The 19,014-nt window shown below is 38.1% G+C and overlaps 1 protein-coding gene across 4 annotated transcripts in view; it reads left to right on the top strand.

The window, feature by feature from the left end:
- The window catches only part of PLEKHB2 (pleckstrin homology domain containing B2), a 56,712-nt gene that overhangs the window by 13,178 nt on the left and 24,520 nt on the right, over window positions 1-19,014 (top strand). For 2 of the 4 annotated variants that reach the window (XM_032354029.1, XM_032354030.1), the window contains exons 2-6: window positions 1,722-1,766; window positions 5,826-5,978; window positions 7,319-7,421; window positions 17,229-17,268; window positions 18,532-18,621. In XM_032354029.1, the coding sequence (XP_032209920.1) occupies window positions 1,730-1,766; window positions 5,826-5,978; window positions 7,319-7,421; window positions 17,229-17,268; window positions 18,532-18,621 (423 nt within the window). In that variant the 5' untranslated portion in view covers window positions 1,722-1,729. The remainder of the gene's footprint in view (window positions 1-1,721; window positions 1,767-5,825; window positions 5,979-7,318; window positions 7,422-17,228; window positions 17,269-18,531; window positions 18,622-19,014) is intronic. The other 2 variants (XM_032354031.1, XM_032354032.1) reach the window with 2 other exon arrangements.

Raw genomic sequence — 19,014 nt, 5'->3', positions numbered from 1 at the left:
TATATACATTGCCAATAAACAGATTTGTTGGTAGACCTCTGCACATCTGTCAGTGAAGCATAATCCTAGTAATCGTGAAATTTCTGGGTCACAGTTTATGAACGTTTAAAATTTTGATGGATGTCAAATCTTCCTCCCAGAGGTTTGCACCAGTTTTCACTCCTGCCATTTTGCTTACTCCTTTCTGGGTATCATAGTTTTCTTCATTTGTGTCTATCTGATAGGTAATATTATGACTTGTGTTTTGAATTTTGTCTTTAGAATTAAGAGAGAAATTGAATATCTTACAAATTTTTTGCTCATTAAGGTTCCTTTTCTTGTAAACTGCTGGGTGATGGTCATTTCTGTTATGTGTGAGCTATGAATGTGAAGGAAATTAGCTCTTTGCTGCCATATAGTTGTAAATGTTTTTTCTTAATCTTTTGTCTTTTTGACTTGTTTTTCCACTCAGATTTTTATTTTTATGGAGTTAAATTTATCACACTCTTTCTTGACTTCTTGAATTCTGTTCTAACCAGCCACTTGGCTTGTTGACACTAGTGCACATCTGACTGGGCTGTGTGAATTCAACTGGTCATACCAGGAATAAAGCTGAAGCAGTGGACCCCAGAGCCCCAGGACACTGGGCATGTTTGGAGAAGTCACAAATCCTTGACAGAGCTAAATCTTAGTGTTCCTGGGGTGCCTTATGTCTGTTGAGTGGTGTTAGATTTAGTAAGGTGGGCAGAGTATTGAGCCCAAAGCCTAGAGTGGGAGGTGTGGGGAGGGGTTTTATTGTCCCTATTGAGGAGGTATTAGGTAAATGCCAGATTTTAATGGCTTTGGTGCCTTCCTCAACTGACACAGAAGGAGGTCAGGATGGACAGTTAAACCAGATGGCTGTGATTTTTGTGATAAAACCAGAAATATGTGAACTTTTAAAACCTTTGGAATTTCCTGAGATAGAGGTGCTGAGTATCTTGTTATTCATAATAAGCCCTTTTCAACCATATCTGAGCTTATGCTAATGAAGCAACGCTGGCTGGGCCCCTAGATAACTTTAGGATGGGGCCAAATTCCAGGGAACTCAACCTTGTGATTAGAAGGTTAGAACTTTCAGCCCCATCCCTGGACCTGCAGGGATGGGGAGAAGCTGGGGATTAAGTACAGTCACCAGTGGTCAGTAATGTAATCAATCAGCCTACTTAATGCAACCTCCTTAAAACCCCTAAAGCCAGGGTTCTAAGAGCTTCTGGGTTAATAATCACATAGAGGTACTGGGAGAGGGCAGTGTGCCTAGAGAAGGCATGGAAGGCTTACCCATATGATGCTCTTTGCATCTCTTCCGGTCTGGCTTTTCCTGTGTTGTATCCTTTAAAAGAAACAGGAAATGGTAAATAAAACACGTTCTTGAGTTCTGTGAATCATTCTGGCAAAATTACCAAATTTGAGGAGAGGTTGTGGGAACCCCCAATTTGTAGGTCAGAAATACTGGAGACTTAGAATTTGTTTCTAAAGTGGGAGCACTCTTGGGGAACAGAACCCTTAACTGATGCTAATTCTAGGTCAGAACTGAGTTGAATCAGTAGACGTCTAGTTGTTGTCCTGAGATTCAGAGAATTGGTTTTTAATGTAGAAAGACCCCACATGTTTGGTGTCAGAAGTGTTGTGAGTGAAAAACAGCTTAAATGGGCCATTCTCTTTTCTAGGTATAACTTTGAAATTGGCTGTTTCTTTTATAGGTGGAAAAATGGCATTTGTGAAGAGTGGATGGTTGCTGCGACAGAGTAAGTACAGAAGATGAGCCTGTTGGACTGGGTTTAGTGTTGTCTTAGGGTACATGTTTATTTCTTTTGCTGAAAAAGATCACATTTAAAAACAAACATCAAAGTCTTATTAATTTTTAGAGCTCTGTGAACTGTGTTTTTGCTCACACAGAGTTCTTTCTTTGTTATAACCTTGATAGGAACCAGGGAATCGTGGTAGTCCCTGCTGGTTTCTCTTTTTCTCACTAAGGTGCTCTATTTCTTATGGCTGACCTGAGTCCCTCCTGGAATCTAACCAAACTGAACCCTGTCTCTGTGGGAAATACCTGTCTTATTTGGGGATTGAACAGTGACTAAGATTCTGAAATACTAGAGACTTTAATTATAGAGATGAAGATTTGATTTGAGAGATAAATAAAATTTTATTTCTTTTAGATAAACTAAAACTAGTTTATCCAGAACTAGTCTTTTGGATCTCCAAAAGAACTCTGCAGAAGAGAATCAGTTTTTTGTTTATTTTCTTTTAAAGACTTTAATTATTTGTTTGAGAAGGAGAGAGAGAGTGTATGAGCATGAGAGAGTGAATGAGTGAGGGGGTGTGGGGGGGTGGAGGGGTGGGGAAGGGCAGAGGGAGAGGGAGAAATACTCCCTGCTGAGCAGGGAGCCCAATGCAGGACTGGGATCATGACCTGGGCCAAAGGCAGACACTTAACCGACTAAGCCACCCAGGTACCCAGGTTCATGGAATGTTCTAAAGTGAGAAGAACCAACTCTGTTCTTTGGAGAAAAAGTAAACAGATTATTCTGCTGTCCTTCTAAAAAGAGTATAGTTAAGGGAAAAGTGACTACTATATCACTTATGACTTTACCAAAAAACTGAGCTATAGTTTATACTGTTTATTGTTCAGATACAAATTTCTGTTATACCTTCAGAACTTAGCTAAAATTGAGACTAGCACTGAAGAATGGACTGCATACCTTAGATGGTTTATAAAAACTATTATTTATGAGGGTTGTTTGTGATCCTGTTACATAGATTTTACATATGTTATGTACTTATCACAGCAGCTCTGTGAGGTGGGTGACATTATCCTGCTTTCTAGTTGAAGAAATTGAGTTTTAGTGATGTTAGGTAACTTAACACTGTGGGTGGCAAACCTGTATTGAGATTCAGGACTGTGTCATTTCAACATTGATACACTTTCTACTAGGAGACAAGCCTTCAGCTTATTTGTCCTGTCACTAGTTCTACATTCCTAGACCTGGAACTGAACCAGGTGTCCTTTCAAGGTCTGTGACAGTTCTATATTCTAAGAATAGATAGAGCAGTGTTGGCCTGAAAAAGAAAGTCCTGGCATATTGGAGTCTAGCCCCAGTCTTAATATAAGTTTCTTTGTTTTGGGTTCTGTGATTCCATTCTTCCCTAAATTGTTAGGGGATGTGGAGAGCCTTGCTTGTGGAGACCTTGAGGATGTACCTTCCTTTCCTGGCCCTTCGGATATCCTCTGCTTTTCTTTTTAGGCTTTGCTGTGTCCTTGTTTGAGGACAAGCTTTCCTTTCTCCACCATGACTCAATGTAAATGTTCTGGCAACATAAATGAACAGTGACCATTTGGACTATTTTTTGTCCCTTCTCCCATCACTGCCTATGTGTGACATACACAAAATAGATATATTAAAAAAAAATTGTACAGACTTTTCTAGTTTCTTGGTCCATTGGCAGTCTTGAATGTATATTCAGAAAACTTACTCCATTTCCCCATCTTTGAATTTGTGGGTTGATTTTCCTTTGCAAAAACCAGAACTGTCGATCATAATAAAATAAGATGAGGTGAGATTTATTATACTCACTGGGTATAAACACAGATGGTTACAGGTATGCATAGTGGTCTAGAGGATTCCTTTTGTTGCCATTGCCACACAGACCTTTAGGACTCTGGAGGACAGCCTAAATTGGAAATCTGCAGTCAGGGCTTAGGTGGCAGGTGAGATACTTGCGTAGAACTCCCTAAACTGGTGATCCCGTCTATATGTTTGGGCAGCTCTGTTTGATAGTTTCTGTATAGCTCAAGGGGCTGCCAATCAAATGGATGCTGATGTCACTTATTTATCAGTTTGGGACAGTGCTGTGGATGCCCCTTTTTGCAAGGAGGCTGCCTGATAGATGAAAGAAATTTGGAAGGGTGATATGGTACATATTTTGTTATCACCAGTAATGGCTAGGAGAGCAAAAGGAGAGGTACATGGAATGGGGTTTGTGCACAATGGCCAAGAAGGGTGGGATCTAACAGGAATGAAGGATGTAATAGGTAGTGTCTGGGTGTGAGGAAGGAGTAGGGGTGACTGACTTGGCCTTTTTGTCTGACAGGGAAATTTCATTTTCATAAAGTGAAGTGCCTAGTCCAAGAATACAAATGATTGGATGAATTCCTTAAACTGATAGGATGTGTGAGGTAGCAGGACAGATGCATTCAGGATGGGAGTCAGTGTCCTGGCTGTGGGTACACCCAGTGTCTGAACCTGCTTCTGTGTCTGTCTGAGGCAGGGAGACCCTCCCACGCCATGGGCTTTAAGGGAAGATGAACGGTAAAGAAGAATATATGTGAAAGCTCTTTGAGAAAAAAACAAACATATTTTTTCAAAAGAGGAAGGCTTTACTCTTCTCTATATACTTCATATACTTTGTACATAAAGACTTCACAGTCCATTGTTCTCTGATCATTAGCAAAGTTATATACTACTGGGAAAGTTTTGATACGCTACATGGAAAATTAAATATTAGATGTTTCATTTGCTTAAAATGAAGGACTTTTTGTTTTTAAAAAATTTTTTGAGTATAATTGACATAGTCTTACATTAGTTTCAGGTGTACAACTCTATTATGCTATGCTCACCACAAACATAGTTACCATCTATTTCCATATATCACTATTACAATATCATTGATTGTATTCTTTGTGCAGTGCCTTTTATTCCCATGACTTATTCATTTCATAACTGGAAGCCTCTATCTCTCACTATCCTTCCTCTGTTTTGACCATCCCTCATCCCCCTCCCATCTGGCAAACATCAGTTTGTTCTCTGTATTTATGTGTCTTTTTCTTTTTTTTAATGTTTGTTTATTCATTTTATTTTTTTAGATTCCACATTGAGTGGAATCATGTGGTTTTGTCTTTCTCAGTGTGATTTATTTCACTTAGCGCAATACCTTCTAAGTCCATCCATGTCATCACAAATGGCACAGTCTCATCCTTTTTTTTACTACTGTGTAATATTTCATTGTCTGTAAATGTCACATCTTTCTTATCCATTTATCTGTCAATGGACACTTAGCAACTTAGGTTTCTTCCTTATCCTGGCTGTTGTAAATAATGCTGCAATAAACATGGTGACTATATGTTTTCGAATTAGTGTTTTTGTTTTCTTTGGATAAACAGTAGTGGAATTATTAGACCATATGGTATTTCCTTTTTTTTTTTTTAAACATCTTAATTTAATTTTATTTTTTTCAGTGTTCCAAGATTCATTGTTTATGTACCATACCCAGTGCTCCATGCAATACGTGCCCTTCTTAATACCCACCACCAGGCTCATCCCTCCAGTCCCCTTCTCTCCAAAACCCTCAGTTTGTTTTTCAGAGTCCTCAGTCTCTCATAGTCCATATGGTATTTCTACTTTTAATATTTTGGGGTACATCCATACTGTTTTCCATAGTAGCTCTGCCAGTTTACATTTCCACCAACATATGAGGGTTCTTTTTTCTCTATATCCTCACCAACACTTGTTATCAAAATCAAGGTTTTATCAAACTTTAAAAAAAAAATGGGGACTATTAAGTTGGCAGCATTCTTAGTATCTTTAGTGTAAGCTGCATGTAGCCTGGTATAGCATAGGTGTTTATGCCATTGGAGTCTGCTTTCATCTCCATTTTGTTGGAGCAACTTTGGGCAGCTGTATGCATGCATACTTAGGGGGCCAGAGGAACGTTTCCTTTGTTTCCTTTGTTTTAGTTTTCTGTGAACTAGAGAATGAAGTCCTTGCTTTTTTGGCTCAAAACCAATGCGTTTCCATTTTTTTCAGGTACTATTTTGAAGCGTTGGAAGAAGAATTGGTTTGACCTGTGGTCAGATGGTCACCTGATCTATTATGATGATCAAACTCGGCATAGTGTTGAGGATAAGATCCATATGCCAGTAGACTGCATCAATATCCGCATCGGGCATGAGTGTTGGGGTAAGTGAGTCTGTTGTGGCCCACTTCTGTCCTCTACCCTTGACCATTTATGGTGGGAGTTGAATCATCTTCCTTTCTCATTTTGCTTTCATTGGCAGACCAAAGAAGGGTTTCATCTTTTATCAAAGAAGGGAGGTAACCACAGTGGGCACCCATATACTTGGATCATGAATCATATGGTTGGGGCAGATTAATTTTCTCAACTGAATCAGACCCAGCAGTCCACATTCCTTGCTCTGTTATGGAGAAAGTGATGGAGAACAACCAGACTGCTGGGATCCCCAAGAAAGATGGAACCACCCTAGGTAGTACAGGTTTTGTTACTCAGAAACTGGCATCTTATTGATGACACCACCAGTCAGTTACTTAATCCATGATGCCTTGGCTTCCTGGAATTATTCTTTTTATTCATTTTAAAGTAATACATTTTTAATAAGTATAGACTTTTCTATTTCTAATTAAGGGCATATATAGACTTCCCTGTTTATTAGCTCTGTTTTTGTGTTGGAATAGTGTCTGTTTTAGTAAACATTGATGTTTGAAGCATCCTGATCTATATAATAGTTTTTGAAATAAAGAGTTAAAAAATGACCTATCTGCTAGTAATAACCATTGTTGTAACATCTTGCCCCTGCATGTTAGTTCTTGAAACACAAGTATCTATGGGCTAGCTGTTGAAATATCTACCCTACGCTAGGCTCAAATATCACAGACCTTATTTCTTGGTACACAGAGCTACTTGAAAAGTATGATTTTCACTTTTAAAGCAGTGATCCAGTTTAGTATTTCCTGTGAATAAAAGCAAAAAGTATTTTGTTATCTGATGCTCAGTAACGCTTTTCATTGGGGCTTATTCTTCTAATGTCTGGGCCGTTCTGTACATTTCAGTATATGGATTGCCCTCTAGAAGAGGCCTGCTTGTTCTTCCTTCAGAAAGTTTATTTATTTATTTTTATTTACTTATTTGTTTAAAGACTTTATGTATTTGAGAGAGAGAGGAAAGGAGAGAGCATATGGGTGAGGGGAGAGGGAAAGGGAGGGAGAAGCAGACTCCTTGCTGAGCAGGGAGGCTGATGTGGGGCTCCATCCCAGGACCCTATGAACATGACCCAGGCTGAAGGCAGATGCTTAACCAACTGAGCTACGCAGGCGCCCCTCCTGTAGAAAGTTTAATTGGAACAGAGTTGTGATTCATGTGCTTGGTTCTGTAGAGCAGGGCAAAGATGTTTTATTATTGGAATGTTCTGAAGTACTGGTCTTTTGCTTATCTGAGTTGTTAGGTAGAATAAATCCTTTAAAACAAACTATATAAATACTGCCTTATTCTACTTATTTTTCAGATATTCAGCCTCCAGATGGGAAGCCAAAAGACTGTATGCTGCAGATTGTTTGCCGAGATGGGAAAACTATCAGTCTTTGTGCAGAAAGCACAGATGATTGTTTGTAAGTTTTGAGTTTTTATGTGTTTAATTTAAAAACTGTTGTGTTTTAATTTCCAGTCAAGGAAATTTCCAGAAGGGAGAAGTATGAGAATGTTTTCCTTCAGGCAGCAGAATAAGTGACTCAGAGGATATGTGAAACAAATGTAACAGGGCATTATTCCATACCTAACAACCCTTGTCCTAGTTTCTGCTTCTCTAGAGCTGTGCAGGCGAGATCCCATTATACTGGGAATGACAGAGTATTAGTATATAGCCACTTTGCATTCTTTTTCATTACTAGATGTACATTGGGTAATGGATGTAGTTGAATGGGTTCTTAAATCTTGTTCTTTTTATGTAAGTATCTTTTAAAAAAGCACTGACATCTCTGTTACTCAGTCTTTTCCTTCCTTTGGTGGTTCTTGCTCCATCTGCCATCTTTGAAGAAGGGATATCAAGCCATAAGGAAGAAAACCCAGCTTTATCAGTTCTCAGCCTGTTAACATTGGCAGTGAAGTTGAATCAGAATCTTGAAAACACTGGCTAAATATAACTTGGAGGTGAGGAAGTGCCTAGGTGGCTCCTTCGGTTAAACATCCAACTCTTGATTTTAGCTCAGGTCATGATCTCAGGGTCATGAGATTGAGCCCTGTGTTGGGCTCCATGTTGGGTGTGAAGCCTGCTTAAGATTCTCACTCTCCCCCTCTCTGACCAAGCACAAGTGCATGCAAGCTAACTCTTTCTTAAAAAAACAAAAAACAAAAACTGGGGGGAAATTTTTTTTTTGGCTACTCTGTACCACCCTTATGAGTTAACTCTGGACGTTGTAAGAATTCACTAACCAAATATTGTAATGTTCATTTATATTAAAATCTTTATATTTAGGTGACTATTTACATACAATCCAGGCCAGTTTGTCAGAGTGCCTGCTCCACATTTCACGTATATGTTCATTTTCAATATAAACATTTATTCCATGCTAAACTTACAGAGTTTATTTTAAATACCACATATATCTGCTTTTTTACACTCTTCTGATTTATATCAAGCAGTAAATCTTAAACGATACTTTCTGGAAGAGATACAGCTTTCCTTTAGACTGATGGAGAAATGACCACACATAAATCCAGTTTGCTACCTTTTAATAAACTGGATTTATATTATTACTACTTAACAATTTAAACATGTATATTGCACACTTACCCGGCAGTAGGCACTGTGCTAATTACTTTATATATGTTATTTAATCCTCACTATATCTTATAAGGTAGGTGCTATTCTTGTTATAAGAAACTTAGGCTTAGTGAGGTTAAGTAACTTCCTGTATCACTGTTTTTTTTTTCTTTTTTTAAAAGATTTTATTTATTTGTCAGAGAGAGAACGAGAGAGAAAGAGCACAAGTAGGAGAAGTGGCAGAGGGTGAGGGAGAGGCAGTCTTCCTGCTGAGCAGGGAGCCTGACGCAGGGCATGATCCCCTGACCCTGAGATTATGACTTGAGCCAAAGGCAGATGCTTAACCAACTGAGCCACCCAGGTACCCCCCATATCACTTTTTTAATGCTCCTGTAGTAAATTACCCTGACAGTGGCTCAAACAATACAAATTTATGATTGCATTTCGGAAGGTCAGGAGTCCAACACTGGGTCTTAAGTGTCGGCAGGCTCTAGGAGAGAATCTGTTTGCTTGTCTTTTAAGCTTCTGGAGATTTCCTCGTTTCTTGGCTTCTGGGCCATGCCTTCTCTTGTGGTCATCTTTTTGGTTCTCTGCAGGTGGGGAAGGGTTTATGCTTTTAAGAACTTAATGAATAGTTTGTGCCAACGTGGATAATCCAGGGTAATCTCCTCATTTCAAGGTCCTTAACCTTAATTACAGCTGTAGAGTCCCCTTTGCCCTGTGAGGTAACATTCGCAGCTTTTCAGGATTAGGATGTATACATCATTCTGCCTACCATACTTGCCAAGGTTTTAGAGGCTAGTAGACTAGACTCAGGATTTGAAACTTTGTCTCCAGAGACCTGTGTTCTTAACTGCTCTGTTCTGCTGTACATTGAGGTGTCACATGGGACTTTTTTTTTTTTTTAATGTAGTGGCAAAAATATCTGGAATTATCAGTAATTGGACCAATGATGTTTATGATCTCAGTAAATGTGAACTGGTTAAATTCCCCTTAAAAAGAATAAGATTCGTGATTGGGTAAAAAATATAAAGTCTAACTATATAGTCTGTTAACAAGAATTTGAAATAAAATGACTCAGGAAGGTAAAAAAGTAAATAGAAGATTGTTTCAGGAGAGTGGCTGCCACAAACTGGGTGCCTTAAAACAACAAAGGTATTCTCTCACAGTTCTGGAAGCTAGGAGTCTGAGCTTGGCGTGTCAGCAGAGCCATGCTCCCTCTGAGACTCCTGAGAAGAATTCTTCCTTACCACTTCCTAGTTTAGGTTGTGGCTGGTGATCCTTGGCATTCTTTGGATTGCCATTGGATCAGTCCAATCTCTGCCTCTGTTGTAATAAGGCATTCTCCCTGTGTCTGTGTCCAGATGTTCTCTTATAAGGACACTAACTGTAGTAGAGTAAGTATCCATCTACATTAATTCAGTATGACCTCATCTTGAGTCCATCTGTAAAGACTGACCTTCCTTCCTTCCTTTTTCTTTTTTTCAGATTCATTTATTTATGATTTATTTATTTGACAGAAAGTGCGTGTGCACATGTGCCTGGGAAGAGGAGAGGGAGAGGTTTTTTTTTTTTTTTTTTTTTTTAGGGACAAATGAACATTTATTTGGTATTAAAGAATTGCAGTTGAGGGAGCACAGATCCAGGTAAATCCCCAAGCAGTGTTCCCACTTAGAGAGTGTTCATAGAGTTAAAGCAAAAGTTTTTTTATTTTTTATTTCAATTTAGTTAACATATATTGTATTCTTAGTTTCAGGAAGAGAATTTAGTGATTGATCACTTACATATAACATCCAGTGCTCATTACATCAAGTGCCCTGCTTAATGCCCATCATGCAACCCCCACCCCCTCTAACAACCTTCCAGTAACCCTCAGTTTGTTTCCTCAAGTTAAGAGTCTCTTATGATTCCTTCCTTCTCTGTGTTCATCTTTATTTGTCCTTCCCTTCCCCTGCATTCCTCTCAAACTCCACACATGAGTGAAGTCATATGGTATTTACCTTTCTCTGACTGACCTGTTTTGCCTTGCATAATACACTCTAGCTGGGGGAGAGAGTGTCTTAAGCAGACTCCGGGCTGAGCATGGAGCCCTATGTGGAATTTGATCTCAAGATCCTGAGACTAACAGCTGAATACTCAACTAACTACACAATCCAGCACCCCAAGACCTTATTTCTAAACAAGTCAAAAGTACTAGAGATGAGGACTTCAGCTTATTTTTTGGCAGGGGACAGAATTCAACCTATAACTGAGACCTTTGAGTAAAAATGGTAAAATGAAGGGGAAACTTTTTAGCGGTAACAGACAAAGAAGTTCAGCTTCAAGCACCAACTATAAAGAGTGATGGCCAAAGAAAGAAATTTTTGTTGAAAGAAAGATTTTGTTGAGATGTTTCATTGTTTTTACCTCCAGCTACCAGAAGTAGTAGCAGGAGGAGTTAATTTAAGTCTTGCAAAGTTTCAGTAATACTCTGCAGTCTGGAAGGATATTGATTAAAAGAGTAAGCTTTTTGGGAAAGCTAAGGAAAAACCCTTGAGAATATGATATCCCTGGTACCCCAGTGGAGAGTGGAGGGCTTACTTATCATTCCAGGGCTTACTTATCATTCCAGCCCTGGAAGATTTCAAAGCTCACAGTAGTAGGATAATTCTTTGGCTGATAAAGTGAGCCCTGGCATGAGACATTCAAAAGAATATGCTCAGAAGAGTGTAGAGGCCAGATTTTTCAGAAAGGGCTTACTCGGTGTCACAAGAAATTTTCTTCTCTCCCACCATTGTTTGCTCTGATTACAGAAAATCAGTTGAGGGTAATACCTATTTATCACACTGTTACTGGGGTGGAGTGAGGTGGGGTTACCAATAGACAAAGTAGGAGGGTGTCGAAAAGAAGTAACACATACTATATGAGAGCAAATAGAAGTTTTAGGTATCAGTTCCCATGTTAAACATGAGTAAGGTGCAAAGAAGTGTTGTGGCAAATATACTGTAAAGGAAAAATAAAAAGGAAAATGTAAGCCTCAGAAAAAGCTCCTCATCTATAGGAAAATAAAACCCACAAAACAATTGAATTTTCCAAGAATACTTTCCTGGCTACCATATTTAAAATTATAAACCCCCCTTACATCATACACATATACACATATACTTACAACCTAACTAGCTATTTGTTTATCCTGTTTGTCTCTTTTTATTAGAATATAAACTGCCTAAGAGAGGGAATTTATGTTTCTTCTGTGCCTTTTTGCATCTGAGTAGCCAAGAAGGTCTGTCATGGGGCATATCTCCCATTCATTTTATAATCTTAAGGGGTGCAAATCTCCCTTCCCTGGGGTACAAGCCCAACTAAAAAATGAATCATTGGCATGAAGGAAAGACTTGGGAATACTCTCAGGGAAAGTTGGGTGAAAAGATTAAACAATTTAGAGAAAAGATCAGAATTACGTTAGAAAGACTTAAAGAGTTTATCAGGAAGATTATTGATGTCTGGAAAGTACAGAACCCAAGAAGGTAGTTAGAAATTCAGTGCAAGAAAAACTTGCTGAAATAGTAGAACTGAATTAGACCATAAGAGACTCTCCTACCTGACAGTATTAAATCCATATACGGTATCTGAACAATCCAATAGGATACCCTTTAGCAAAATGAATGCAATAGTAAGCTGCTTATAAATCTCTTGAGGGAATTTTGCAACTTAACTGCATTTATTAGAAAACCAGAATGTTTGAAAATAGCTTAGCTTGAAAATAACTTCGCAAAGCTTTTAACTCAAAGAGGTAGTAAAATGACTATCCTTCTACTATAGAAATGTTTACATAAGGGTGCAAAGGTAATAAGGATGTTAACAGTAGCATAGTTTTCATGTGTGGCGAATCCACAACCAACATATTCAGCAGTGACAGGCTGGAAGCTTTCCCACCAAGATCAGGAATAAGACAAGGATTACTCCACTCTTACTATTTCTGTTCTACTACACTTTGGTTTTAACCAAATTAGTTAGGCAAGGAAGGAAAATAAAAGGCATCTAAATTGGAAAGGAAGAACTAAAATTATCTCTGTTATGGATGATTTGATCTTTCTATATAGAAAACCCTAAAGAGGGATGCCTGTGTGACTCAGTCAGTTAAGCATCTGCTTTCGGCTCAGGTCATGATCCCAGGGTCCTGAGATTGAGTCCCACATCAGGTTCCTTGTTCAGCGGGGAGCCTGCTTCTCCCTCTGCCTGCTGTTCCCTCTGCTTGTGCTCATGCTTTCTCTCTCTCTGACAAATAAATAAAATCTTAAAGACTCCACCAAAAAATTGTTAGACCTAATAATTGAGTTCAGTAAAATTCTAGGATATAAACCCATCATACAAACATCAGTTGCACTTCTTTATACTATCTGAAACTATCTGAAAGGAACTATCTGAAAAAGAAAATCTTATTTGTAATAGCACTAAAAATAATAAAATGCTTAAGAATGAACTAAACGAAGGAGATGAAAGATCTGTATGCTGAAAATTACAAGACATTGATGAAAGAAATTGAAGATGACACAGACAAATGGAAAGATATCCTGTGTTCATGGATTGGAAGAATTAATATCATTAGAATGTTCTTATTACCCAAAACCATCTGTAAATTCATTGTAGTTACTATCAGTTTCATTGACATTTTTCAAGTACAAATAACAATCCTAAAATTCAAGGGGAACCACAAAAGACTTTGAATAGCCAAAGAAGGAACAAATCCGGACACATCATAATTCCTGATTTCAGACTTTATTACAGAACTATAGTAATCAAAACAATGTGGTATTGGCATAAACATAGACACATAGACCAATGGAATAGAGCCCAGAAATAAACGCATATATATATAGTCAATAACATATGTTTTTTAAAGTTTATTTATTATTTATTTAAGTAATTTCTACACTTAGTGAGTGTGTGGCTCAAACTCATGACTCTGAGATCAAGAGTCCTGTGTTCTTCTGACTGAGCCAGTCAGCTGTATGGTCAATAATTTTTGATGGGGGAACAAAGAATGCTTAATGGGGAAAGGACAGTTTTTCTTCAGTAAATGGTGCTGGGAGGACCGGATAATCCTATGTAAAAGAATGAAATGGGAATGCTGTCATAGACCACTCACACAGGTTAATTCAAAATGGATTAAAAAATATAAGACCTTAAACTGTTAAATTACTAGAAGAAAAAAGGGAAAAAGCTCCTTGTCTTTTTTTTTTTTTTTTTTAATTCTTGTAAGTTAACATATCAGTTTCAGGCATACAATACAGTGATCCAGCAATTCTGTACATTACAGGGTGTTCATTGTGATAAGTTGTACTCTTAGTCCTCTTCACCAATATAACCTGTCCCTGCCACTCACCTCCTCTCTAGCAGCCATCCATTTATTCTCCATAGTTGAGACTCTGCTTTTTGGTTTGTGTTTGTCTTTCTGTCTCTCTTTTTTCCTTTATTCATTTCTTTTGTTTCTCAAATTCCACAAATGAGTGAAATCATATGGTATTTGTCTTTCTCTGACTGCCTTATTTCGATTAGCATAATACTCTCTAGTTCCATTCATATTGTTGTAAATGGCAAGATCCCATTCTTCTTTATGGCTAAATATTATTCCATTGTATGTGTACATGTGTATATATGCGTGTGTATATACATATGAGTCTGTATACACACATACATGTATATATGCATATACATACACACATGTGTACATATATGCATACATACACACACACACCACTTCTTTATCCATTAATCTATTGATGGACACTTGTGCTGCTGTTTGACCACTGTAAATAATGCTGCAGTAAACATAGGGGTGCATGTATCTCTTCAAATTAGTGTTTTCATATTCTTTGGGTAAGTATTCAGTAGTACAATTGCTGGATCATAGGGTAGTTCCATTTTTAGTTTTTTGAGGAACTTCCATACTGTTTACCATAGTGGCTGCACCATTTGCATTCCCACCTACAGTGCAAGGAAGGTTCCTTTTACTCCACATCTTTGTTAACACTTGTTTGATGTGTTGTTGATTTTAGTTATTCTGACAGGTGTGAGGTGATATCTCATTGTAGTTTTGATTTGCATTTCCGTGATGAAGAGTGATGTTGAACATCTTTTCATGTGTCTGTTGGCCATCTGGATTTCTCCTTGGAGAAATGTTTGTTCGTGTCTTCTTCCCTATTTTAATTGGATTATTTGCTTTTTGGGTGTTGAGTTTTATTAAGTTCTTTATATATTTTGGATACTAACCTTTATCAGATATGCCATTTGCAAATATCTTCTCCCATTCAGTAGGTTGCCTTTTAGTTTTGTTGGTTGTTTCCTTTGTTGTGGGGAAGCGTTTTACTTTGATGTAGTCCCAATTGTTTATTTTTACTTTTGTTTCCCCTGCCTCAGGAGATATATCAAGAAAGAAGTTGCTGTGGCTGATGTCAGAGAAATTACTGCTTGTGTTCTAGGATTTTTTGGTTTTAGGTCTCATGTTTAGGTCCTTAATCCATTTTGAGTTTATTTTTGTTTATGGTGTAAGAAAATGGTAGTTTTGGGGAAAAAACTCTTTAACATTAGTCTTGGCAGTGATTTTTTGTTGTTTGTTTTTAGATAGAACACCAAAAGCACAAACAGCAAAGGCAAAAGTAAACACATGGGACCACATCAAATTCTAAAGCTTCTGCACAGCAAAGAAACAATCAGAAAAATGAAAAGGCATCCTATGGAATGGGAGGAAAAAATATATTTTTAGTATTTTATATATCAGTGACAGAGCATGGGTGGTAGGGAGGGTCAGAGGGAGAGGGAGAACCAGACTCCCCGCTGAGCAGGGAGCCTGACGGGGCTCAGCCCTAGGACCCTGAGATCATTATGTGAACTGACTGAGCCACCCAGTCAGTGGCTGGGTGACTGAGCCACCCAGTCAGGAGAAAATATTTGTAAACCTTCTACATGATAAGGGCTTAGTATCCAAAATATATAAGGAGATTGTATAGCTTCATAGCAGAAAAACCCTACAGTTTTATTTTAAAATGGGCAAAGGACTTGAATAGATATTTTTCCAAATATATACAAATGGCCAAAAGGAAAAGATGCTCAGCATCACTAATCACCAGGGATGCAGATCAAAATCATAATGAGATTACCTCACACCTCCTAGAATGGCTATTAACAAAAGGACAAAAGATAAACATTGGTGAGGATGTAGAGATAAGGGAATCTGGTGTATTGTTGGCAGGAATGTAAATTGGTACAAGCCACTATGGATATGTTATGGTGATTCCTCAAAAAACTAAATGTAGAACCACCATTTAATCTAGCAGTCCCTCTTTGGATATGTCTTGAAGGAAACGAAATCATTATCTTGAAGAGATATTTGCACCCACATGTTCAATGCAGCATTATTCACAGTATCCAAAACATGAAACAACCTAAGCAGTTGTTGATGGGTGAAAGGACAAAGAAAATGTGACACACACACACAGAGACACAGAATTCAGTCATGAAAAAAAGAAGGAAATCCTCACCCCCCCCTTTTTTTGTTTTAAATATTTTATTTATTTATTTGACAGAGAGAGATGATAAGTAGGCAGAGAGGCAGGTAGAGAGAGGAAGGGAAGCAGGCTCCCTGCTGAGCAGAGAGCCTGATGCAGGCCTCGATTCCAGGACCCTGAGATCATGACCTGAGCTGAAGGCAGAAGCTTTAACCCACTGAGCCACCCAGGCACCTTGAAATCCTCCCTTTTGCAACATCTTGGGTGGACCTTGAGGGCATTTTGCTAAGTGAAGTAAGTCAAACAGAGAAATATTTTATGTTCTCACTTACTGGTAGAATCTTAAAAAGTCAGATTCCTAGAAATAGATAGTGGAATGAATGGTCAGGGGATATTAGATGTTGGTTGAAGGGTACAAACTTTCAACTATGTGATGAATAAGTTTTGGGCATCTAATTATATAGTATGGTGATTATAAAAAATACTTTATTATATACTTGAACAAGTTACAAAGTAGATTTAAAATGTTATCACCAGAAAAAATAGAAAAGCAGCTATGTGAGGGAGTGAAGGTGTTAATCTTAACTGTGGTAATCATTTATATATATATATATATATATATATATATATATATATATATAAAATTTTGTGGTAATCATTTTGATATATATATATATATACACACAAATATATATATATTCAGATCATCACATTATTTATATACCTTAAACTTACATGACATGTGCCAGTTTCTCAAGCAGGCATTATTTTCAATCACAGAAAACCTGACAATCTAAATCTCACATCATGGAACATTATGTAGCCATTAAAAAACAAATGCACATCTGTGTGACATAAATTGATAAAGCAAATTGCAATATAGTAAGCATGGTGCATTTTTATATTTACTAAAGAGTAAAGCAAAAACTGTAGTAATAGGGCATGCTTTAAATATATAGTATATGTACCATAGATAAATATTTTTTGCATATTATGTGTTTCTTGTGCATGTTTGAAATGCTTTGATTGAGTGGGGTCTTGGGGTAAGGACTGAAGACCTATTCTTGAAACAAGCTTTTCCAGAAATTTTTATGCCAACACAGGTTTGAGAATCCTTGAAATAGATGTTGGATTGCCTTGAATAAAACATCCCTTTTTCTTTTCTTCAGGGCCTGGAAATTTACACTCCAGGATTCCAGAACAAATACAGTAAGTTGCTAATGGCAGTCACCAGTAACATTTTCACCTAGTTTGCTGTAACAAATGGGAGGGTGGGGGGTTAGGAAAGGGAAATGGAGATGGGTGTCTTGGCCATCCAGCGATGGCTGAGTAGACATAGCGGGGTGGGGCACCTTTCACTGATAATGAGAGCAAGCTAGATTTTGTCAAACCTTTTAAGCAGGAAGGGCCCCTCTTAATATAGGCAGCACTGGTTCCAGTGTTACCTTCCAGAAACGTCTGTATCTCAGAAAATTTTGCAACACTTTGAGTTCTGTGATTTACAGGGATGGCTCAAAAGGACAACAGAGTCCCTTCTAGGCATAACATCTCAGCCTTGTGAAACAAGCATTTTTGGGACTTGGACTTAATTCCAGTTCTGCTTCTGAGGTTGCTGAAACAGTTAAACCCCATTTATAGGTATTCGTAATGCCATGCTTGTTTCTGTCAGAGAATCAAGGCAACAACTTTGCACTCAACATCTGTCCTCAGCACTTTTATTCTTTAGACAGGATTTTATTTTTTCTTTTATCTCTTTAGGAAGAAAAGAAGAAGGTAGATGAAACTTTTAAAAGATAATTTGTACAGGTGGGAAAAGAAAGTAAAAAAGACTGAATATCCAAATGACTTTGTTTCCTATTCCTGTTAGTCTAAGACATTTCTTCCTCTTAAGGCTACTGTGCAACTTCAGTTAACTTTTCTTTCATAAAAATCTTCTTTTTGGCTGAAATTAGTATTAATGATCCATATAGTTGGGAGTAAGATCCTAGATGATTCTTTGTATGGAGTTTTTTTTAAATGAGAGCATTGATTTTTCTCTTCCCTTGGGAAGTAATTTAACGGAGGATTTTTTTTTAATGCAAAATCCAGGCTGTGTGTAGAACAACATCTGACTGCTGCATTTCAGGCTGTAGGATTTTTATTTAACAAAAGGGTTGTTGAGAGTGGTACAACATTTTTGAAAAGGCCTGGGTGATGTGAGTCTCTCTGGTCTCTTTGGGGTGAGGGCTCTGTTCTTGTCACCTGCAGATTGGTGAAGAGGACCTCCTCCTCCCAAATTCGAAGGACACTTAGAGTGCAGGGTTGAAAGGGAATGGTAGGGAGATACTCCTGTTTACTACTTCTCACAGAACTGTTTTATTTGCTGTTCTGATTTTTAAGAATTTGCTAAGTAAAAAGGATATATACATAGAATCCCAAGAGCCTGCAGTTGCTTTGTGACAGCTCTCTTTCATTCTCTCTTTCCTCTCATAGGCTTATGTTGGTTCAGATGTCCTGTATGATGAAACAGCTGTGGCTTCTTCCCCACCTCCTTACACAGCCTATGCCGCACCAACCCTGGAGGTAGGGAGTGAATCGTGGCATTTCAGAATCCAAGTGAAGGGAAGTTGGGGGTCTCTGTGCTACTCTCCTTTTTAAGAAATAAAAAAGAACCTTGAGCCACTATTAGAGAAATTAGAAATGTACTCAGCCCTTTTCTTCTTTAAACTTTTAAGAAAAAAACCAGATTATTGTGACGCCTGGGTGGCTCAGTGGGTTAAGTCGCTGCCTTTGGCTCAGGTTATGATCCCAGGGTCCTGGGATCGAGTCCCGCATCGGGCTCCTTGCTCAGCAGGGAACCTGTTTCTCTCGCTGCCTCTGCCTGCGTCTCTGCCTGCTTATGTGTACTCTCTTGCTCTCTCTCTCTCTCTGGCAAATAAATAAAATCTTAAAAAAAAACAAAAAAACAACGAAAAA

The sequence above is a fragment of the Mustela erminea genome, chromosome 8 (genome assembly GCF_009829155.1).
Source record: "Mustela erminea isolate mMusErm1 chromosome 8, mMusErm1.Pri, whole genome shotgun sequence".
Lineage (NCBI taxonomy): Eukaryota > Metazoa > Chordata > Mammalia > Carnivora > Mustelidae > Mustela > Mustela erminea.
This window is presented reverse-complemented; position numbering and strand designations above follow the sequence as displayed.